The sequence below is a fragment of the Prionailurus bengalensis genome, chromosome A2 (assembly GCF_016509475.1).
Source record: "Prionailurus bengalensis isolate Pbe53 chromosome A2, Fcat_Pben_1.1_paternal_pri, whole genome shotgun sequence".
NCBI lineage: Eukaryota > Metazoa > Chordata > Mammalia > Carnivora > Felidae > Prionailurus > Prionailurus bengalensis.
The window spans coordinates 115302883-115327603 of record NC_057348.1 but is presented as its reverse complement, the minus strand read 5'-3'; the positions used below and the strand labels follow the sequence as shown (position 1 = coordinate 115327603).

Below are 24721 nucleotides of genomic sequence, written 5' to 3'. Positions count from 1 at the left end.
TTATATAATTTTAAAATATAGCTTTTTATTTAAAAACATAAATCAAGATTACAAAGCTTGAAAAATAAAAAATCAAGATTTTAACTTACTCATTTTAAGCAGTGGTAAAAACCCTCAATAACATATTTAATTTTCTAAATAGCCTTAAAAAGATAATATATGACAGACTAAAAACAGTTACTGTATTTTCTCATTTTGACTAATATGAAAATAACCTCATTTGTTAGGAGAGACAAAAAGTATATACAAGATATGAAATCATGACTTTTGACAGAAGTAATATAAAGTATTCTCACTTGTTTAAATAAATTAAGAAAACAACAATGGGGCACCTGGGTGGCTCAGTCAGTTGAGCGTCCGACTTCGGCTCAGGTCATGATCTCATGGTTCGTGGGTTCAAGCCCCGCGTCAGGCTCTGTGCTGACGGCTCAGAGTCTGGAGCCCGCTTCAAGTTCTGTGTCTCCCTCTCTCTCTGCCCCTCCTCCACTCACACTCTGTCTCTCTCTCTCTCTCTTGATCTCTCAAAAATAAATATTTAAAAAATGTTTTAAAAAAATTAAGGAAACAACCAAAATGACATTTTTACATAGTAAAAGAAGTAAATAATTTGGGAGAAAATAAACTATTACTATATTTAAATAAACACAAACAAAACCTATTTGGATGATGGTTTTAATTTGATAGTCTTCATGAAGGTTTTGTACTTGATGGCAACGGTGCTTTTCCTTTCTGCTTAGCAACCTTTTCCATTTTTATCTGTAAAATTAAAATATTTGTTGATACAATAATGTATAAAACATCCTAAAGAAAAAAAGGTTGTACACACCTTATTTGGATTCATGTCTCATTTATCACAGCCATTTCACACAGTTACTTAGCAATTCTTAAGCTGCTAAATTCTAAAGCCAAAATCTAATAGTTAAAGGGACCTAACTGCATTTTTAAGCTGTGGTTTGATTTCAACTTTACAGAAGCATTTTAATAAAAATAACATAGTGAATATTGCTTTGGAGAAAATTACTAAGTGTATTTTAACTTCCACTTAAAAACTGTCTTACAAAAGCTTAAATACCTAACCATACATCCAGCCTATGCATATTCCCTACAGAATATACCTAATGCAGCTGAATTATCTCTGGCACATGGGCTACTGTAAGGACAGTTTCCTCTACTTCTGGTTTTCACATTTCCACAGTTACATCCCTGAAGGCTCCACTATAACTGAAGCAAAGAAGCAGCTTGCATTCCCTACTAGTGGCTTTCTGACCTTTTGGAAACATTTAAACCCCTTCCATGGGAAAAAAGGTCCCAGAGAACAGAGAGCCCACTTGCCTCTTACAATTCCCAGAGGCAACACCACTGCCTTCTCTCTGCAAGAGAAAGGGGGACAAAATATGGGGCATGATAGGTGGAGGCAGGGCCTCCTACCTTCTAAGGTGATAGGAATAATATCAAGAAACCAGAAGGGACCTAGTACCCAATCTTATCAAATTGTAAATCATAACATCCCAATAATAAAATGTTTATATCTTACATTTGTCTCATCCCCATTTTTTCCCCTCTCTCTCCTCTCTGAGTTGGTTAGGACCTGATTCAGAAATCATACATTCAGGGGTGCCTGGGTGGCTCAGTTGGTTAAGCATCTGACTTTGGCTCAGGTCACAAACTCATGGTTCATGGGTTCGAGCCACGCATTGGGCTCTGTGCTGACAGTACAGAGCCTGCCTGGGATTCCCTCTCTCTCTCTCTCTCTCTGCCCCTCCCCCACTTCCTCTCCCTCCCTCTGTCTCAAAAATAAATAAATAAGCTTTAAAGGAAAAAAAAAAGAAATCATGCATTCATATCACTCTTAATACACTGGATCAGTCAGCAGGTCATCTGAAGGACCTCCAAAAAATACCTTATATTAAGGCAAAGATTATAGGCAAAGATTATAAAAGCGTATTTGAATCTTTACCATTTATTAACTATTTGAGACAAGCTACATAACCAATAATTTTCTCATTTGTAAAAAAAAAAAAAAAAGGTCATAATAATAGGTGGTTCTCAGGGTTGTTCTAAAGGTGTAAATAAGATCGTATATATAAAGATCTAGGTACTTAATAAGCAGTCAACAAATCCTTTCCCCTCATTTAGGGCCAAGTGTTAGCTTTATGTAATATCAAAAAAGAGAAAATGCTAAACAACCAAACAAAGCTAAAGCAGGGTTTCCTCACTTAAAATAGTACTTAGCAAATACATCCACCTAATCTAGTGTCTGAAGAGCAAAGATATCTCCCCCTTCCTTTTTTCTTTTTCAATTTCCTGGCACTAATAGCAATAGCACCTTGCACCTAGTTGGCCTTTGATAACTGTTTCCTTAATAAAATTCTCCTTTCTTGGGGATAGGAGACCAAGGGTCATCCACAATGGAAGAACATAACTTGACCTAAGATATAAAAGCAATGAAGCAACTCTTCAATAATATCTAAAAGTAGTTAGTAAACCATGTGACCAAAAGGCATCAACTATCAAAGCTAACTCATATTTATCATAGATCCTTCACCACACTAAATGTTACCAATGATTAGCAAAGGATACAAGCAAAAACCAGATACAGACATCACATTGCTTTCTAAAGGGGCCCTGACCTATCAGATTGAGCTTCCTAGTTATCCCTTTTCCCTCAACAGTGCATGGAGTAAAATGCAAGTACTAATAATGTGTATAGTACATGTCAGCTCAGAAGAAGTTGTTTAGCTTTGAACTTCTTAGTTTTTATACTCCATTAATCACACAGGCTGGCGAGTTTATAAGCTGTGTCTCATAAATCCACAAATCACACAAGCTGGAGAGTTATAAACTACATCTCATAAATCCATAAATTCTAGGTCTATTTATAATAAGTAGCCTGGATTGGCCAGGTATATCCTCTAAAACAATCATAGATAAGAACTCCCCCCATTATCTTCCCACAAGCAAACACCAACTGGCATGTTTTCAAGGTAGTCAATACTACCCAGGCTTCTGGAGGAAGGAAGGAAGGAGTTCTAGAACACTGTTCCTCATGAGCCTAGGACGAAAAACTAAAATTCAGCTGTGCACCTGTGTATTCCAAGAATGGAGACTGATTTAATTCAAAAAGTCTATCCTTAATGATACTGTAAAAATAGCCTTTTCTTTCTTCACTCTGGCCATTTAATCTCCCTTCCAGAGATCCTACCACCACCTTTTACCTTTAGATGAGTACTTTCTAGTCAAGGTAGCCACTAGCCATACGTGGCCTACTGAGCAATTGAAATGTGGCTGGTGTGACTGAGGAAAATAATTTTAAGTTTCAGTTGATTTAAATTGAGATTTATAGAGCTACATATAATGAATAGCTACAACACAGGTATAGAACATTTGCATCACTGCAAAAAGTTCTAGTTCTTTCTCTGCCTTAAATCATATCTAGGACACTCCCCCTCTGCTTCAAAATTCTTCATCAGGAAAACCAAGCTGATCTCTGCCCCCTACACCCTTCCTCTCCTCTTGGAAGGTGAATTTATTTAATGGTCTCCTTTTACCACCCTTCAGTTACTCAATAAGCTACAACAAAAAGTGACAAGAGTGTCTTTACTTTCTTATCACTTATTACCCAGTTGGAGAGATAATAAATAGCCACTGAACAACTATAAAATAATCCTAAGAAAAGCACTTTGGGTAATGTACCATATGGATGGATACCATTCCCCATACCTCATCAAACCAACACACTTTCATCTGGCAATAACCAAAAATAAAGCTATCAAATATGAACACTGCCAGGAAACGCATCAAATGTGTAACTTTATGAGATGTATGAAAGTGATGATCAATCAATAAGTGTTTACTTTTTCAATTTTCCATAAATATTTATTGAAAAGTTATTATGTGCAATGCACTGTAGTTAATTCTGAAGAAAATATAAAAAGGAACGAAATACTGTTTATCCCTAAGGAGTTTATAGTGTGGTGGAGAACTGATGAAAATTATCACTAGTGAAAGCTGGGAAAACATCAATACTACAGTTGCTGAGCTCTCAGGATCGCTAACATACATTTAGGTTTTGTGTTCTGTTTCTTAAAGACTAATGGGTAATTTTAATTTGAGTCTAGATATACCTTGAATGCACTGAGAAGAAAAAATATTACATATTAAAATTTCAAGATTAAAAAAAAGAATTCAAGATACACGTAATTTACAAATCTGCTGATGGTTGGTGTTTATTATTGATGATTTTATTTGTATATTTAATCAATATTTATGACCTTCATAAATTAGCATATTAGATATCATATTATTCATTCATCCTGTTTCTCTCTGAATCATTCTAAATAAGCCTCAAGTCCTAATAGCTATAAGTAGAGACTTTATAAATTATTTTCAATGATGATCCACAATCAATATGTAATTCTACTGTGTCTTTGTCACAATTAAATGCTTAAAGTAAGCAGATTTCCCCACAAACTTACCCTTTCTTGGTATCGTCTTTCAAAGAAAGCCATATCATCCTCTTCAGGTCTCTTTAAGGAAGAAATTTGACCACTTGTACCTACTAATAAAGAAAAAAAATTCTATGTGATATATTTACATCATTATAAATTCTCCTGAAATTAAAAAAAAAAAAGAAAGAAAACTTTACTGTTACCAATGATGAATTCTTATTTTTCAAACCAGAATGGTCTAAATGGTAATTAATCCTACCACCTAATTATTTTTTAGAGTTCAGAGCATTGTAAGACAAAGTAATTTTTATTGGAAAACATTCTGCTAATGTCCAACTGGTTCATATTAAATAATACCATATAGCTACTTCACATAAGAGCACACTTTGCTTTCTTCAACGGCATTTTAAATTTTATAGTGAAACTAGAAATTCATGTAACACCATAACCAATAACACACAGAAGTAATTACAGAAGGTCTATGCTATGGTCTGAATGTTTGTGTTCCCCTCAAATTCATCTGTTGAAATCATAATGCCTAGTGAGATGGTCTTAAGAGGTGGGGTCTTTGGGAGGTGTTAGGTCATGAGTGTGGAATCCTCACAAATGGGACTGGTGCTCTTAAAGAGATCCCTCAACTCTTCCACTATATGAGGACACAATGAGAAGGGACCAGCTATGAACCAAGAAGAGGACCTTCACCGGAACACAACCATGCTGGTGCCCTGATCTTGGATTTCCCTACCTCCAGAACCATGAGAAATAAATTTTTGTTTATAAGCTACACAGTCTATGGTATTTTGTTATAGCCACCCGAATGGACTATGGCAGTGTGTATAAGCAACCAAGATACTACCTGCTTTGAAACTTTTCAAAACTAAAATAATTTTAACCATTTTCCATGGTATTCCTTTTTTTTTTTTTTTGAGAGAGAGAAAGAGAGCAGGGGAGAGGGGCAGAGGGAGAGACAGAATCTTAAGTGGGCTCCATGCTCAGCACAGAGCCCGATGCAGGGCTAGATCCCACAACCCTGGATCATGACCTGAGCCAAAATCAAGAGTCAGATGCTCAACCAAGTGAGCCACCCAGGCTCCCCTTTGGTATTCACTTTTTAAAGCTAAACAAGCAATAGTTTATGTTGTAAAAGGAATTTAAAATTGCTTCAGGAAGGAAAATCAGGATTTCATGAAGAAAACACTAAGGGCACTAAGAGCCTTGTTCCATGAAAAGTTCACCTTCATTTCAGGTGAATGTGCTGCTTGGGTCCTTTCATATCCAAAAAAGAATATCAACGTGAATACATGTTCTAGTTTTCAAAGCATATAAATTCACCACAACCAGCAACATAAAAATCACCTAACTACAGACAATCAGCACAGAGTATAACCATACTCTGTCAACTATCTAACAAAAGCCTATTGAGAAAAATAAGAAAAAATGCTTAGAATATGTGCTGCCTATCCATTCATCTCAAAACTACGGGTCTTTCTCTGGATCATGTTGGACCATTTGAGCTAAGTCACTTGTAGAATCACCTTCATTGAGTTGCATTTTAATGATATGTTACCATTTATCCGATAAAACAGTATTTCACCACTTTTATCAAGGTGACTATCAGAAATGAGCAACCACATGCTGCATTTGCTGAAAAAAGTTTTCAAGGACCTTGGGCCACTGCATCATTGAGGTTCACACTATAGACACATCTTTAAAATATACCACTGGTGGGGTGCCTGGGTGGCTCAGTCGGTTGAGCATCCGACTTCAATTCAGGTTGTGGTCTCGCAGTTAGTGAGTTCGAGCCCTGCATTGGGCTCTGTGCTAACAAACAGCTCAGAACCTAGAACCTGCTTCAGATTCTGTATCTCTCTCTCCCCCTCCCCCGCTCATGCTCTGCCTCTCTCTCTCGGAAATAAATAAATGTTAAAAAATAATAATAAAATAAAATAGAATAGAACAGAATAGAATAATAAAATAAAATAAAATAAAATAAAATAAAATAAAATAAAATAAAATAAAATCCAGCACCAGTATACCTTTCATTAACACTGTGGAACTCACAATAATATGATGAGTCTTTTTTTTTTTTTTTAATTTTTTTTTTTCAACGTTTATTATTTTTTTGGGGAGAGAGACAGAGCATGAACGGGGGAGGGGCAGAGAGAGAGGGAGACACAGAATCGGAAACAGGCTCCAGGCTCTGAGCCATCAGCCCAGAGCCCGACACGAGGCTCGAACTCCCGGACCGCGAGATCGTGACCTGGCTGAAGTTGGACGCTTAACCGACTGCACCACCCAGGCACCCCTGATGAGTCTTTCTAATAATGAAAAGTATTTGGCTGATCACACCTTTCTCTGTGCCTTGGATGCCACTACCCTCAGTCAAAACTAAAGCTTAATTACATCATCAGCAATTACATCAACCTGGAAAGTTGATATAATTGTATCCTTTTTCTTGGTTTACATTTCTTACTTCTATCTATATTTTATCATTACTTTGTTGTGTGTTGTTTTTGTAAGTATGTAAGTAGCCCTAAAATCCCTTGTGGAGAAAGTCAGGGTACATGAAAAGATTATATGAAATTATTTTTAAAAATTCTCACTTAAAAATACTTGCAAATATTAAATACCTAATGCACCATAAAAATTCCTTCTTCAGGGGCACCTAGGTGGCTCAGTCGGTTAAAGCGTCCGACTTCGGCTCAGGTCATGATCTCATGGTCTGTGAGTTCAAACCCCGTATTGGGCTCTGTGCTGACAGTTCGAGCCTGGAAACTACTTCAGATTCTGTATCTTCCTCTTTCTTTCTGCCCTCCCCTGCTTGTGCCCTGTCTGTCTGTCTCTCTCTCTCTCAAAAATAAACACTAAAAAAAAAAATTCCTTCTTCAATGTTTTGTCTTAATAAAGGAAATAGAATACAAGTGCTTAAAAATTAATAAAACTCATGTATATGTATAATGTATAATTTATATGTATATGCATCATTTATAAATGACAAAACCTTGCTAATTTATGCTTACCACTGGGTTACATCCTGATTGGGAGAGCCTGAAGGATCAAGGCAGTCCACTAGAGGGCTCTCTTACTCAGACATCAAAACAATCACATGCAAAAATAAGGTTTTAAAACTTTAAATTATTGAATTATTAGAATACTCATAATGCTCCTGTTTAGAAATTTTGCCCACCAAAAGAAGTTTCTTGCTTTTTTCTCAGTGCATGGTTAAAAAGTAAAATTATAACCAAATTGTGGTAATACTGAAGAAAAAAAGATCTAAAAAATGAAATCAATCTACATTCTTATTTACCACATCCAAAAATATTTGTCAATTTATTTTCATTACCATCTGTTAGTGTTTCTGGAGAAGAACTAGATGATGCTTGAAATGCTTTCAGAAATGGGTGGTCCATGGCTGTAACTGGAGAGTCTAAAAATTCCATTGAAGGTGCACCTGATAACAAAATGCATGAAGAATGAAAATTAAATCTCTCTGTTAAAATACAAAAAAGTTATTTCCGTGCAAAATAAATTAGAACCTCAGCAGAATAATTAGAAAAATCCTTTCTATAAAAAAGAAATTTTTAGTTAAATTTTTATCTGCCATGTAAAGGGAATTAGGTAAAAGTGTTTTTTTATTTCTCAGAGATCTTCTTCACAGAAAAAAAATTATGCATGAATAAAACCTTAAAATAGTCACAAAAACACTATCAAAAGCAAGTCATTCATGGGGCCTGGGTGGCTTAGTCAGTTAAGCATCCAACTTCAGCTCAGACCATGATCTTGGAATTCATGGGTTCGAGCCCCACATCAGGCTCTGTACTGCCAGCTCAGAGCCTGGAGCCTGCTTCAGATTCTGTGTCTCCCTCTCTCTCTGCCCCTCCCCTGCTTATGTGCATGCTCTCTCTCTCAAAAATACATAAACATTTTTTTAAAAATTTAAAAAGCAAGACATTCGTGACAAAGAACCTCTAATTGAAGAGGGCAGAATAAGTGTGTTTTTACTCTGTTCCTCTCTAGGAAACCATCTCAAAACGAAGTATGAAAAATAAAGAAAAATTCAATTAAATAAAGATTCATCCACAAATTATGAATACCCATTGCTAACTACACTGACTTTTAAATCAAAAGTAAGGAAGCTGGGGGCACAGTCGGTTAAGAGTCCGACTCTTGATTTTGGCTCAGGTCATGATCTCACAGTCCGTTAAGATCAAACCCCGCATGGGGCTCTGAATTGACAGTACAGAGACTGCTTGGGATTCACTCTCTCTCCCTCTCTCTCTGCCCCTCCCCCTTTCACGCTCATTTGCATGCGCTCTCTCTCTCTCAAAATAAATAAACCTAAAAAAAATCTTAAAAAAAAAAATAAAATTGAGTACTTCCTTATAACCTAAACCTAAACAATTGCTCATTTTTTCAGATTCCTGTCTGTTCCTTCCCTAGCTCCTGTCTCATGTGGCTTGTAGGAATATAAGACAAGGGACTCAGGTCCACTCAGGTCCTTGTGCTGTCCTCTGGCTGCTGAATGCACTACTTATCTCAAATGCTCAAGGCTGGTAAGTGGTAATTTAGACCTACAGCTTGGTAGGTCCTAACGCGTGTTCTCACTAAAAGTCACACTCCTCAATGCCTACAACTTCCTCTATTGAATCCCCCAGAGCTCAGGGGACCCACCTTTAGCTCTGCTCGGTGTCCCCTTGCAATGATAAATGTCAGAGCATGTCCACGGCCTAACAGCTCAACTGCCTGCCAACCACCCACTAGGAGTTGGAAATGATGAACTCCTTCTGCGTCATAAAGGAACCAAATTCCAGCAAGATACCATCTCTGTCCAGGACTCTACATAGCTAACAGAGCAGATGTCCCTCTGCCCCAGGCTCCCCTACATCTGATATCAAGACAAAAACAACTTATTTCCTCTCTTCACTCTCACCTTTCTTCACCCCACCTTCCCCTGGGGGCAAAAAAGGGAGAGATTTTCTTTCCTTACATTATAAAGATGCTTAAGTGATAAAATACCAGAAGTCACAAGAAGGCAAATATGCCAGCTCTTCCCACTATTCCCTAGCACTGTTCTGCAAGTACCAGCCATTGTAACTAGTCAAGAGTAAGAGCCAGAAATATTGGAAAAGGCACAAATACCATTATTTACAACATCAACCAAACATTTACTTTAAACTCTTAAGATTAAGTAATAATGACTGGTAACAGAAGCAATCTTTTTTTTTTTTTAATTTTAAGTAGGCTTCCACAACCAATGTGTGACTTGAACCCATAACCCCCAAGATCAAGAGTCACATGCCCTGAGTGAGCCAGCCAACATTTGCTTTTTTATAAACAAATAATAACCACCTAGAAAATTTAAAGGAAGGAAAAAAAAAACCCACGTATGATAGCTATTTAAAAAAAAAAAAGAAATACCTAGAAATAGAATTAAGAAAATTAAGAAATAAAGGACTTTCATGAAGATAACTTCAGAATTCCACCCTACATAGAAAAAGACAAATGAAGATACTCAATATTTTAAAATATCAATTCTTCCTGGGGCACCTGGGTGGCTCAGTCAGTTGAACAGCTGACTCTTGATTCCAGCTCAGGTCATGATCCCAGGGTTGTTGAGCTCCATGCTGAGCGTGGTGGAGTCTGCTTAAGACTCTCTCTCTTTCTCTCTCTCTCTCAATCAGGGCACCTGGGCGGTTCAGTTTGTTAAGCACCTGACTCTTGGTTTTGCCAGGTCATGATCTCATGGTTTGTGGGTTCAAGCCCCACATCAGGCTCTGTGCTGACAGTGCAGAGCCTGCTTGGGGTTCTCTCCCTCTCTCTCTGACCCTCCCCTGCTCGCTTTCCCTCTCTCAAAATAAATAAATAAACTTTAAAAATTCAGGGCGCCTGGGTGGCTCAGTCAGTTGAGCATCTGACTTCAGCTCAGGTCATGATCTCGCGGTCTGTGAGTTCGAGCCCCGTGTCAGGCTCTGTGCTGACAGCTCAGAGCCTGGAGCCTGCTTCAGATTCTGTGTCTCCCTCTCTCTCTGCCCCTCCCCTGTCATGCTCTGTCTCTCTCTCTGTCAGAAATAAATAAACATTAAAAAAAATTTTTTAAAAAAAGATTCTCTAACTCTGCCCTTCTCCCCTGCTTATGCTCTCTCTCTTAAAAAAATAACAATAAATATAAAAAAATAAAAAATAAAATATCAATTCTTCCTACATTAATGTATACATTCAATGTGTTATCAACTAAATAATAGAATATTTTGTAATAATAGAATGTTTTCAAAAAATAATGCCAAAGTTCTGAAAAAATTAGAGAATAAGAATAGTCAGGAAAATTCTTTTTTTTTTTTTAATGTTTTTACTTATTTTTGAGAGAGAGAGAGAGAGAGAGAGATACAGCATGAGCAGGGGAGGGGCAAAGAGAGAAGGAGACAGAATTTGAAGCATGCTCCAGGTTCTGAGCTGTCAGCACAGAGCCTGACATGGGGCTCAAACTTGTGAACCACGAGATCATGACCTGAACCAAAGTCAGATGCTCAACCAACTGAGCCACCCAGATGCCACAAGAAAATTCTTAAGTAACAAAATGAAATCATAAATATTAATTTATTATAAAGTTATAGTATTGGAAACAGTATGGTTGTTGCACAGAAAGAGGCAACAATGAGGCACACTAACAAGCCCAGAACAATTTCTGAGTTGGAGCCAAACCTACCGCTTACTAGCCGAATAACAAAGAACAAGATATTGCACTTTTCTGTGCTGAGTTTCCTTATCTGCAAAATAAAAGTAATAATAGTACCTAACTCAAAGTTATAGGGAGGACTAAATGAGTTAATAGATGTAAAGAGGCTAGAAAGACTCCTGGCAGTACAAAGCTGCAATCATCATCAATAACATCATTATTTTTTCTGTCACTTATAACTGGATCTTCTGTAACTATTTCATGAGTTTAATACGATCATGCACCCAAGAAAACTGAAAAATGATTTACTTATGGAATTTAACAAGCTAGTTGTAAAATTACCTAGAAGAGAAAATGCAAAGATATATCAAGGAATCTTGAAACACACACACACACACACACACACACACACACACACACACACATATACACACACAAACAGGAGGAATTTACCATACCAAACATCAAAACACTCTATGAGGAATAATAATTAAATGTATGTAATATTGGCACAAGATAGACAAATAGTCCAATGCCACAAAACAGTGAGTATGACAGAATGTGAGAAAGATAAACTTTCAAATAACTAGGGAAAGAACTGTGTTTGGATAACTTGCCACCAATTTGGACAAAACCTGAAGTTATACATAACTCACACTTTCCCAAAAAATATATTCCAAATACATTAAAAAACAAAAAAATTAAGTATTAAAGTAAAATGAAGGTGAACATAGTTATAAAATTGCCTCCAAAATTTAAAAACTGTATTAAACAAACACAAACCAAGGGGCACCTGAGTGGCTCAGTCAGTTAAGTATCCGACTTCGGCTCAGGTCATGATCTCACAGTTCATGAGTTCAAGCCCTGCATCAGGCTCTGTCTGTGCTGACAGCTTGGAGCCTGGAGCTTGGAGCCTGCTTTGGATTCTGTGTCTCCCTCTCTCTCTGCCTCTCCGCTGCTTGTCCTCTCTCTCTTTCAAAAATAAATATGTAAACATTAAAAAAAAAAAAGCCAAGACAACAAATGACAGATTGGAAGAAAATATCTGCAAAGTAAATGACAAAAGATCAGTAGACAGAATATAGAAGACTTCCAATAAATAAATGAGAAAAATTAAAAGCATAAAAGTGAGCAAAGTATATGAACAGATAAGTATAGAAAGTAAAATGGCCAATAACTACGAGAAGACTCTTATCCCACTAATAACTAGGGAAATCAAACTGAAACAATAACATTTCACAGGTCAGACTGGAAAAAAATTGGGTTTAGTGATATCAATGATCAGCATAAATGTGAGAAACAGGGAAGCTAAAAAATCATTAGAGGAAGCATAAACAAGTGAGGCATTGTTGGAAGGCAATTTGACAGCATGTATTAAATCTCACACACTTCAACCCAACAATTATTCTACTTCTCTGTATCTACCTTAGGCTCAAATTTATGTAGTATACAAGGAAGCAAGTTCAAGGATGTTTTTGGCAGGACTGTATGTAAAGGCAAAAAACAAAAAGGAAACCATCTAAATTTCATGAACAAGGTTTAGAAAATCCCACAAAGCACCATGATCAAAGGGGCCTGGCCAGTGAGCAGGGCTGAGAAGGCAAGATCAGCCCCATGCACTTGCATTTTACAAGGAAACGCTCCCAAGAACTGTAAATATGTACATTTGTCTGACTGTGCGCCTTTAGTGCAGTATTGTTGATTTATTAAAAGCAAAAAGTCTCAGGGAAAAAAAAATCACAGAAATGGTTTAGAAAACCTGATAAATCTATAGTGTGAAATATTATGCAGCAGTTTAAAAGAATTAAATAGATTTGTGTGTCCTGATATGACAGGCCTTCAAATTTTTTCCAAGATAAAAACTATAAAAATATATGCTAAAAAGAAAAATATCAATTGTTGACAGCAAATTACTCTCTGAAAAGAATCTCGGGTAAAGAGAAGTGTTTAAGGGGTCCTTGTAGTACTTCATTTTTCTTTTTTTTCAGTTTATTTATTTATTTGGGGTGGAAGGAGAGGTGCAGAGAGAGAGGGACAAAAGAATCCCAAGCAGGCTCTGTGCTATTAGCATGGAGCCCTACAGGGAACTCAAACTCACAAACCACGAAATCATGACCTGAGCTGAAATCAAGAGTCCAGCACTTAGCCAACTGAGCCACCAGTTGGCTTCATTTCTATTGTTTGAATCTTTATAACAAGAAAATGTTTGTTCATCTTTATATAATTTTTGTAATGAAAAAATGAAAGAAAAAAAAAAGAATACAAAAAAGTTCCTACACAAAGTATTTAAAGTAGATAGGAACCTGGGCCCCTAGGTGGCTCAGTTGGTTAAGCCACCAACTCTGGATTTCAGCTCAGGTCATGATCTCATGGTTGGTAAGTTCAAGCCCTGCATGGGGCTCCACACTGTGAGCATGGAACCTGCTCGGGATTCTCTCTTTCTCTCCACCCTTCCCTTTCCTTACTCCACTCGCGCTCTCGCATGTGCAGTTTCTCTGTCTCAAAATAAATAAACTTTAAGAAATTTTTTAAAAAATAGGGGCACCTGGATGGATCAGTTAGGCAACCCACTCTGGGTCAGGTCTTTGGCTCAGGTCATGATCTCACAGTTCATGGGTTTGAGCCCCGCATCAGGCTCTATGCTGATAGCTCGGAGCCTGGAGCCGGCTTGGGATTCTGTCTCCCTCTCTCTCTGCCCCTCTCCCGCTCATGCTCTGTCTCTCCTTCAAAAATAAATAAACATTAAAAATAAATAAATAAATAAATACACGGGAACCATATTCTCCCCAATCCTAGTCAACTCAGAAGGATCAAAAAAAGAAGAATCCAGCTACCTTCAATAGTTCAAGACACATCCAACAGAACTTTTCCCTATATTACTTAACTTTCATGTATGCAAGCAGTGTGTGCATACATTATCATGTGATAACATGTACACACGTGCATAGACATACGCACACATAGACATAAGGCTGTTTCCAAAATGAGATGGCTATAATGGCAAAAACATGCATACAACAGAGTAACAGTTAGGTAAACTCTATCATATCAAATAAAAGAAATATTCAGCTATTACAAACAGGGTTGGGTTGGGATTTGGATATTGGGGTAGGCGTGATCTTTTATTCTTGTGTTTTCTAAATTTTCTGTAATAACCATATATTTTATAGTGGCAATAAAACCTTTATAAAAAATAAAAATAAAATGAGAGACTTTTTCTGGAAAAAAACAAAGAATATAAATTATAAAACAAATATAGGGCTTCACTATTGTCAGCACACATAAAACAGTATGACAGACTCACATTCCATAGATTGTCACTTACCAATCCCACTGTCATCTAATCGCATGTAGCCTTCTGCCAGTGAGCTGAAGCCAGTCAAACCTCCCATTGCTGCATAAGGGACATCCTGTCCCACTGGTTTTCCCTGAGCAAGTCTTTCTTGCTTAGTTTCCACTACTGTGTCATGAGCATATGCAGGCTGACCACAAGCACAAGTGAAGCAACTATGGAATCCTGAACACTTGGAACCTGAATCAAGATGTAAAGGGAGTTAAATGTCTTTAAATACAGGTACTAAGCTGTGTGCCCTGAAAATGCTTAGCTTGGCCACAATCACCTGAATCCAGATCCCTCTATGCTGTCCTCTGGCCTCTGTAACTCTAATCTCCAGCCCTAGAATTCCCACCTGGCCACTGCTCTTACTTCTGTAAGGTACTGACGTGAATAAGGCAAGGTAAGGCATGTAGCAGAAAAATAAAATAAAATAAAATACTGGAAAAACCAGCTAGGACCAAAAGAAATTGGGCTAACACCGGAGAGCTAGGAAATGTCTGCCCAGTGGTAGGATCAGGTGAAGAGAAAATGTGGAAACCTCCCTATGGATTAATGCCCCATAAAAGCCACATAAGAAAGCCAACCCACAGACATAAAAAGGACACAATGGAATACTGTTTAACAATAAAAAGGAAAGAAGTACTGATACATGCTACAAAATGGATGACTCACACAAACATCATGCTAAGTGAAAGAAGCCAGTTACAAAAGGCTACATATTCATTTATATGAAATGTCTACAATATGCAAGTCCATACAGACAGTAGGTAATTATTGGTTGCCTAGGGGTGGGGGAGAAGAAGGAATAAGAAATGACTACTAATGGATATGGAGTTTCTTTTGGGGGTGATGAAAATGTTCTAAAATAGACTGTGGTGATGGTCACACAACTCTATGAGTATATTAAAAACCATTAAACTATACTCTTGAAATGGATCAGTTATATAGTATTTGAATTATGTCTTAATAAAATTGCTATATATTAAAAAAAAAAAAACCCAAGCCATACTGAAATGGAAGCCAAAATACACCATTAACAAAATTTTACATGCTCACACTTCCAAAAAGTGTGTACATAATAAACAATAAATAAGTTTTATTTGACTACTTCCATAGCCAATGAAACATTTATTCCTGCCACTGTCATTAAAAATGTTTTATAACGTATTTCAATTCCAACTGCTATGAAAACTGGAATAACTCTCTCCTGAATAAATTACTGAACTAATGTCCTACCTATTTCAAGGGGTTTTTAAAAGGATGATCAAGTAAAAGGGCCTAAAGGATCGGGGCTGGGATTTGGGTACAGCTATTGAGGTAAGAGTGCTGTCACAAATAAAGTGTTAAAATTATTATGTTACATTTTGCTTTTCCCATCAGCCTACGCTTTAGGCAATAACGTAATAATCTACCAGCAAAGCATAACATTTTTTTCAACTTACCAAATCCTTTTTAAAAGCCTGTAAATACAATTTAGTTGATAAAATCCCCACTCAAAAATTTAAATCATATCACATCTAGGTATTCTTTAAAATCTATCACTATCATTTAACTTATTTTAATTACATGAGGTTAAGGCTTAGGATTGCAAAGCATACAAATAACTCCAAGTTTTTCCACAAAAATAACATGTTAGAGTAGCTGTCCATCAAATTTTTCTGTGTTGTTTAATACTGACAACACAGCTGAATAAAACTGCCACGAAGACACATTAAATATTCAATAAAGAAGTACAAACATTCTGTTGGGTGTGTTTGTAATAACGTTAACTCACAGGCATTGCACATAAAGCCAGGCGCAGCCCTGTGCTGATCGGCAAAGTGCTTGCACCTGCAGCGAATGGGCTGCGCACCATTGAGAGGGACATAAAGGTAAGCCCTGCACAGGCAGCCAGTCACTCGGCAAGGGAGACTAATAGGGCGCTGCTGTGGAATCGTTTCAAAGTCAGTTTTATGTTGTTTATACCTAAAAAAATAAAAGGGAAGAAGTAAAAACAATACAAGTATTGCTGGAAATTAGAATTGGTCTATTCTGTTAAATGCACAACTATTCTTTTTTATTTTGCTTTTCTTGCTAGTAAGGTAAAAATCAACTCCCTTGCAGTATTTCTGTCAACTATGTCAGAAATTGGTCAGAAAAATCTTTCACTCTTTTATATTTTTATTTTTAGTTATTTAAGAACAATTTTCACAGCAATATACAAAAAAATAGAATCCCCTTAAAATACTTACCACTACAGATTCTTTAATATGGACAACCTAAGAGTGTGAAAAAGGTTCTTTATAAAAATTCTTTTTATCAAAGTGCATTACTTAAATTTATTTTCACAGGTGTGCTACTTAAAACTGATATGAGTTCAATAATGTAATTTATTTTAATATAATTTAATTTTTAACTTTTAATTTCAAAATAAATTGTCAACATTTTTAAAAGCAAAAGCTCTTTGTTAATTAAAACACTGTAATTTTCTTAAATAGGCTAGTCACTTCCTGCTCTTAAGGTGACACTCAATAAAAAAATATTAAATTTATTATTCTCAATATTAAGCTAAGTAGTACAAGTTAAAATAGCAATGAGATATCATTTTTCACTTATACATAATTCACAATACTGTCAGGAGTGTTACAAAAGAACCAATCTCATTTACTGTTTCAAGAAACTTAAAAAGACCCATCATTTCCATAGTGTATATAATTTCAAATATAACATTTCCTAATATATATAATTGTTGAATCACTGTTATACACCTGAAACTAACATAATATATCAACTACACTTCAATAAAAATAAAAATAAAATCATCAGATTTAATAGAAAAAAAATCCTTTAACCTGACAGTTCATTTTTTAAAAATATACCCTAACAAAATAATTCTGTGTATAAAGAGTTTTGTGCATAGATAATATCAGCAATAGTACTTACAATAGCAACATACACACATAAATACATACACAACACATTAATAAAGGAATGAATAAGTAAACCACTAGACAACAGTTTTTAAAATTTTTAGCAGTGAAACCCCTTTTTCAAATAAAAACTTTTACAGAACCATAATATATAAAGTAGATAAAAGCAGAATTGGTTAAAGCAAGGGAAAGAGCCAGAACTAGAGTCTGTCCTTCCCCTACCCTCCCCTTCTACCTGGTACACCCCTGAGACTTCCTCCAAGGCTCTGGGGAACATACAATGAACACCACTGGACTAGCTAGAATATTGAGCACGTATTAAAAACCTTGTTTAAGGGAAGCCTGGCTGGCTTAGTCAGGTGAGCATCCAACTCTCAATTTCAGCTCAGATCATGATCCCAGGGTTGTGGGATTGAGCTCACTTGGGATTGATTCTCTTTCTCCCTCTGCCCCTCTCCCTGGCTTACACTCTCCCTCTCTCTCTAAAATTAAAAACAAAAAATTTTTTCAAATTAAAAAAAAAAATCTTGTTTGTGATTACTACATAACAATGGGGAAACATTTCTCTGAATCTGTCATTAAAAACTTAATATTTGTGAGCACACATAATTAACAACTAAATGAACTGTGAAGAAAAAATACATGAATATAGTAAAATGTATTGATAGCAGCTGGCTTTGGGTGATGAGTCTTCTTTCTACTTTTCTGAATATTCTTCATTTACCTTAATAATTATTATAGTATTTATAGGGGTGCCCGGTGGCTCAGTCAGTTAAGCATCTGACTTTTATTTCAGCTCTGGTCATGATATCATGGTTTGTGAGATCGAATCCCGCATGAGCCTCTGCACTGAAAATGCAGAGCCTGCTTGGGATTCTCGCTCTTCCTCTCTCTCTGCTCCCCCCCCCCCACTTTATACTCTCTCTAAACTTAAAAAAAAATAATAATAAATAGGGATGCCTGAGTGGCTCAGTCAGTTAAGCATCCGACTTCGGCTCAGGTCATGATCTCATGGTTTGTGACTTTGAGCCCCACGCAGGGCTCTGCACTGACAGTGCAGAGACCTGCCTGGGTTTCTCCCTCTCTGCCCCTCCCCCACTCGCTCACACACCCTCAATCAAAAATAATAAATAAACTTAAAATATAAAAATAAAAATCTTTTAAAAATAATAATTATTATAATATTTATAATAGGGAAAAATCATAGTTTAGACAGAAATCTCACTGAGTGCTCAACTGGTACTAAAGAACTTAATGATGAAAGTTGGGTTGGGTCAATTTTGAAGGTTAATTCCATGCTACGTAATTACACATATATGAGACTAGCAGTAAATTTATACAAGGATAAATGATAAAACCAACACAAATTTACCAAACTCCTCTTCAATTCTGAAAGATATCAACATAACCCTCATCCTCCATTCCTCCGTGGTGTTTTTCATCAGGGTTGCTAAATACGTTTCAAGTAGATCTATACACAACATTACTCATCCTAGCAACCGCTTAACAACCTTTGGCAGACAGCAAGTCTGTAAATAGCAACTCTACAAAGAGTCTCTCAGGAGAGCGCCCCAGAAACTATCAGAACAGGGCAGCTCTCCTTCCACAGTTTCTTTGAACAGAAAGTTAAAAGTTGTTACCTGAAAACACATAATAGGTTCAGTGATTTTTTTTTTCATGATGCAGCTTTGTCCTTTTGAGTTTTACAACTGTGACCTGTGACAGTAGTAAAATTTAAAGTAGGACACAACAAACACAGCTAAATGCAAACCTCAGGTATTGGCAATACGCATCAATGACTGGAGCCTCCTGTATTTTCTTTCCTCCCTGTGCTTTACTTGGAAAAAGACCATTTGCAATAAAAAGCTGTGTGCTTGTATTTTGTTTGTTTAAAGAAAGGTATCAACACAACATGTTTCTTAAAATACAAAGGGAGATTAGTACATTTGAGGAGAAAAGCTTCTATTTGTAGGTTGTAATCTGTTCACTATGGGTCAACTCAAGCAACTCTAAAGGCAGTTTTGCATTCTGATGACCTGTCCTCTGGTACCTCATCCAATAGTGGGTGAAGTGGACCCCTGGCAAAGCTGCAGGGGTACCAATCTTGTTTAACCAACTGCAAGAGAAAAGATACTTAGGGTGATGGACTCCATAATGAGTTCTAATAAGATATACTGGAAATTTCTTCATTATAGCAAAAAAAAAAACTTTTGACAGTGTCTGGGTTATTATATAAAGCCTATTTTTAATGTTTCTCAATTATCACAAGTAATGTTATTTATCAAAGGAAGTACACTCTTCTATAGTTTTATATTTTCTAATCTTACCTATGTGTACAAAAACACAGTGTCTCTGGACCCACAAGTTTACAATCCATTCCAGTTGGTGATCGCCAGCTCACAAATAATCTGTTTTGTAAGCGCATCGGTAATACTTTTTTTTTGTATTCTTCATATTCTTCAGGAGTAAAATGTTTCCCTCCATCGTCCTCACCAACAATTCTACAAGAACAAAAAAGTCTCTTAAGCCTTGAATATTTCTTTTCCAGATTATAAATAGCAAACTCTAAAACTAAACTATACTTGTACAGTCAAAGGAAATGCGGCTTCAGCTTTGATTTTTTACTTTAGGCTTATGTTAATAGCAAAATTGGGCACAATGGTAATAAAACGTTTGCTTCCCATGTAAAACAGGATTATAAATAAAGAAGACAATGAACTCATAACATCTGACTTTACCGATCCAGGTGTATCACTGGAGAATTACCACAAACCCATCACAATTTTTCCTTTGATCCTGAAGCAAACATGCTCATTCTTTTCATTAAACGCTGGAGCCTCCTTTAAAAACAGTACTCCCCTCAAAAAAAAACAATAGTACAAAAAACATCAGTGCAGAAGACAACATGGGTAATGGAAACCCAAATCCTGGCTGGGAGTTTAAACCCACAAATACCCTTGGATCTGCACAAGCTCAAACCCACATCTGTATTGGGTAATCATTGTTGAATTCCAAAACTACAACTTCAAAATCTTATGGAAAAAATCAAGCCGCCACTATTTCAAACGGTAGTTACATAATAACCAAGGGATCTAGTTCAAATGCATATTCAGATTAATAGGTTTGGAATGGGCCTGAGAGTGTGCATTTCCAACAAGTTCCCAGGTGATGCCCATACCACTCGCCCATGACTGTTACACCTTGAGTAGCAAGGCTCTAACTTTTACAGCGAACTGTTCCAGGTTATTTACGTTTACAAAAATAATTTTCTTTTTTTTTTTTTTTTTTCAACGCTTATTTATTTTTGGGACAGAGAGAGACAGAGCATGAACGGGGGAGGGGCAGAGAGAGAGGGAGACACAGAATCGGAAACAGGCTCCAGGCTCTGAGCCATCAGCCCAGAGCCCGACGCGGGGCTCGAACTCACGGACCGCGAGATCGTGACCTGGCTGAAGTCGGACGCTTAACCGACTGCGCCACCCAGGCGCCCCTACAAAAATAATTTTCCACCAGGCCTTAATATCTGAACCAGGCAAAAGACCATATATGAAGGCACACAATCCACACATCTAAACATCTAAATCTCTAATAAGTTATCAATCAAAAGCAAGGCCCACAACTCCCTCACAGGGAAAAGCCCTGAAGACTTGGAGGCAAAAGGAGCCGGCTCTGCCCGCGGTGAGGGTTGGATGGAAGCTGTTCTGGGCACAGGACTCATGGCCTTACCTGGACCCACCTGAACTGGAGATAAGGCCTGACCCATCGAGCTACTCATTCTTACTTGTCTGACTCAGAATTACCATTTCTACTTGTTATCAAAAACTATACCACCTAGACAGCCAGAAGGAGTGAAGATCAGCTAAGGAATCCGTTTCCCCCAACGCCCCTGGGTGATTTGGAGCGACCACCTTTAAGCAAGGCAGCCCCTCTCGCTCAGGTTTCCCAAGCCGCTCAGATTTCCAGGCGGGGCGGGAAAGTGCCTCACGCCGCTTTACACACACACATTCTCCTCCCCGCAACCCCCCACCCCCGCCCCGGGGCCAATCCGCCCCCCCCCCTTTCCACACCCCCACCACCCACCCGCGCCGCCGCTCTCAACCGCACATCCTCCAGCCTGTCCCTCTCCAGGAATTCCCACTCACCCAGTCTCCCAACTACCAAAAATGTTTCTTGGGAGACCGGAAAAAATAACACGTCTCCGCAGGTGCATCAGCTTTCCTCAGGGCCCAGGGCAGTGAGTCGTGTCCTCAAACCAAAGCGGTGGCTCTGTTTCCATTTCCGTGATAGGAGTTTCTCCAGAACCACCGAAACTACACCAGTAGTGTCTTTCTCCTAAAAACAGCACCTCGGGGTTGGGAGCACGTTTGAAAGTTCACGACATACCCTATTAACTAAACTAACATGCAAACGATGTCTGTTATTCCTTATAACGCCAGAGCACTCAATGTGTAACTCTTCAGTGGCCATTTAGATAAAAACAATTGGACCTCGGCATAAATAGAAGAGTTAAAAATTCTTCCTGGAAGGGGTCAAATAGGGAGACCTCTTAAACACTTTTGGAAGAGACTTATTAGAATAGAACTGCATGTCATTACAATATTTAATTACAAAAAGACGAAACTTATATCAATGTAAGTAAGCCTCCCCAACAACCCGGGAACAGATTCCCGGAGCCCCAGCGGGCGGCGCCCCGCCCCTGTCCGCGCCACCAGCACTCCTCCGGCGACGGGGACGCGGCCCGCCCGGGTTTTCCTCGCCCCGCCAAACCGCAGCCTCACCTTCGGTACTCCAAGTACTCGTCCACGACCGCCGCGCCGCCGGAAGGCAACGTCAGCCTCTCCATGGCCGGAGGAATCGAGAGACGCCCGGCCGCGCGCTCGGAGCGGGAGGAGCTAGGAAGCCTGCCTCTGAGGAGCCGGGCCGGCTCCGCCCCCACCGGCCGCGCCCCCTCCCGCCCGAGTCCTGATTGGCCGGACCGAAGACCGCAGCGAAGGCCCATGGGCGTGCGCTTCCACCTGGCGGCAGCTCCTGGCGCAGGAAACCTTCCGTCTCCAAGCGCAGCCCATCCGGCTTGGAATGCTGTTTACTGCAAGCACAAACCTGGTGCCTGTTGCCTCTCCCTAACCCCTGGTCTTGCAGGTCTCCTTGTAAGATAACAAGTGACAAGGGAGTGCAGTGCTTTGCATATAACGGATGCCCAGAACATGGCTTATTTCTTCATACAGAGCTTCCCGCTGATTTTGAAAAGGTTCTGGGTCGTTGGAGGCCCAGCTCCCCAGATTCCCCCAGTCGTGTTTTCAAAATTGGCGTTTAAAAACCTATGATATAGGGAGGGGCCTGGGTAGCTCACTGGGTTAAGCATCAGACTCTTGATATTGGCTCAGGTCGTGAGTTCACAGTTTGGTTTGTGAGATGGGCCCCGGTCAGACTCTATGCTGAGAGTAAGGAGTCTGCTTAGGAGTCTCTCTCTCTCTCTCTCTCTCTCTCTCTCTCTCTTTCTCTCTCTCTCTCCCCCCTCCCCCCAGCTTGCATGTGTGCTTGCTCTTTCTCTCTCAAAATAAAAATTAAAAAATTTTTAAAGTAAATAAAAATAAAATTTAAAACTGTGAGGTAGGGACACCTGGGTGACTCCTTTAAGCATCTGATTCTTTTTTTTTTATGTTATTTTTATTTATTTATTTACTTTTGAGAGAGAGAGAGAGAGAGCTTGGGGGGGGGGCGGGGAGGGCAGAGAGAGAGGAAGACATGGAATCCGAAGCAGGCTCCAGGCTGGGAGCTGTCAGCACAGAACTGTCAGCACAGAGACTGACTCAGAGTTCCAGCTCATGAATCCTGAGATCATGGGTCAGAGGCTTAACAGACTGAGCCACGCAGGCGCCCCTAAGTATCTGATTCTTGATCCCAGCTCAGGTCTTGATCTCAGGTTTCTGAGTTTAAGCACCTTATTTGGCTCCCCGCTGAGCATGCAGCCTACTTAAAAAAACAAAACAAAACACAAACACCCTGTGGTGTTAAATCAATAGTCCTGGGTGTCTGTGTCCAGTTTGGGTGTCACTAAACCACCGTGTTCTTCCAAGGTAGTGAAAGGCGGTTTAAGAGAAAACAAATAAAAACAATATAGTCAAGATTTTTTTGCACCTTTGAAAATATTCTCCACAAAAAAATTTTTTAAGATTCTGTTTTTAAGTAATCTCTACACCCAGTGTGGAGTTCAAACTCACAACCCAGAGAACAAGAGTCCTAAGCTCCACCAACTGAGCCAGCCAGGTGCTCCTGCACAAAGTCTTTTTTAAAGCTGAATTACAATGCAGAACATTTAGCAGCCCAGAAAAAGAATAGGAAATCAATCATTACTCAAGGAGTCCTTAAACTCTGAGGCTCCCTACAGATCACCTTTAGCGCCCTCTATAAATTATCTGGGAGGAATAATTGGCAAACAGAAAAATAATTGGCTGAACTGCAATACTTTATTTCAAAAGTACTTTCCTGACTCTTTCCCATCTTGCAAGTTGGCGGACGAAAAAGCTGAGAAGCCGATACTAAGGAGAAGACACCTGAAGCCAAGAAGGCTGATGCTGGTGGCAAGGTTAAGAAGGATAACCTCAAGGCTAAAAAAGAAGAAGCCCCACTGCAGCCGAAACCCTGTCCTAGTCAGAGGAATTGGCAGATATTCCCAATCAGCTATGTATTCCAGAAAGGCTATGTACAGGAGGAAGTATTCAGCAGCTAAATCCAGGACTGAAAAGAAAAAGAAGGTACTTGCTACCAGTTGGTGTGACAAGAATGGTGGTACCCGAGTGTTAAACTTTACAAAATGCCTAGGTATTATCCTACTGAAGATGTGCCTCGAAAGCTGTTGAGCCACAGCAAAAAACCTTTCAGTCAACATGTGAGGACACTGCTAGCTATCATTGCCCCTAGGACCATTTCCATCATCCTCACTGGGCACCACAGAGGCAAGAGGGTGGTTTTCTTGAAGCAACTGAGCAGTGGCTTGCTACTTGTGACCAGACCTCTTTCCTCAATCGAGTTCCTCTGCATAGAACACACCATAAATTTGTCTTTGCCACCTCCACCAAAATTGATATCAATAGTGTGAAAATCCCCAAACACCTCAAAGATGCTTACTTTAAGAAGAAGCTGAGTAAACCTAGACACCAGGAAGATGAGATCTTCAACAGGGAGAAAGAGAAATATGAGATTACATAGCAGTGCAAGGTTGATCAGAAAGCTGTGGACTTGCAAATTCCACCAAAAATCAAAGCTGTTCCTCAGCTACAGGGCTACCTCCCTCCACTCTGTGCTTTCTCTCACGAATGGAGTTTACCCTCACAAATTGGTGTTCTAAATTTCT

General features: G+C 38.6%; 1 protein-coding gene and 1 pseudogene across 1 annotated transcript; one reads left to right on the top strand and one right to left on the bottom strand.

Moving 5' to 3' along the window:
• Positions 1 to 22291, bottom strand: FAM221A (family with sequence similarity 221 member A). The gene is made up of 7 exons (XM_043589093.1): positions 22146 to 22291; positions 19695 to 19868; positions 16233 to 16423; positions 14447 to 14653; positions 7792 to 7899; positions 4476 to 4558; positions 1 to 756 (listed from the first exon to the last, which is right to left on the bottom strand). The coding sequence occupies exons 1-7, from the start codon at positions 22208 to 22210 to the stop codon at positions 688 to 690; spliced, it is 897 nt and encodes a 298-aa protein (XP_043445028.1). The 5' UTR covers positions 22211 to 22291; the 3' UTR covers positions 1 to 687.
• On the top strand, positions 22209 to 24721 carry LOC122488285 (annotated as a pseudogene).

What these genes read in the sequence shown, in the direction of transcription:
- FAM221A (XM_043589093.1), bottom strand. Translation starts at nt 22,210, where the DNA reads ATGGAGAGGCTGACGTTGCCTTCCGGCGGCGCGGCGGTCGTGGACGAG. An exon ending in CTGTGTTTTTGTACACATAG is followed by an intron (nt 16,424 to 19,694) that starts GTAAGATTAGAA and finishes TTATTTTTTTAG; the next exon opens with GTATAAACAACATAAAACTG. An exon ending in TCCAGAAACACTAACAGATG is followed by an intron (nt 4,559 to 7,791) that starts GTAATGAAAATA and finishes TTTCTTTATTAG; the next exon opens with TAGGTACAAGTGGTCAAATT.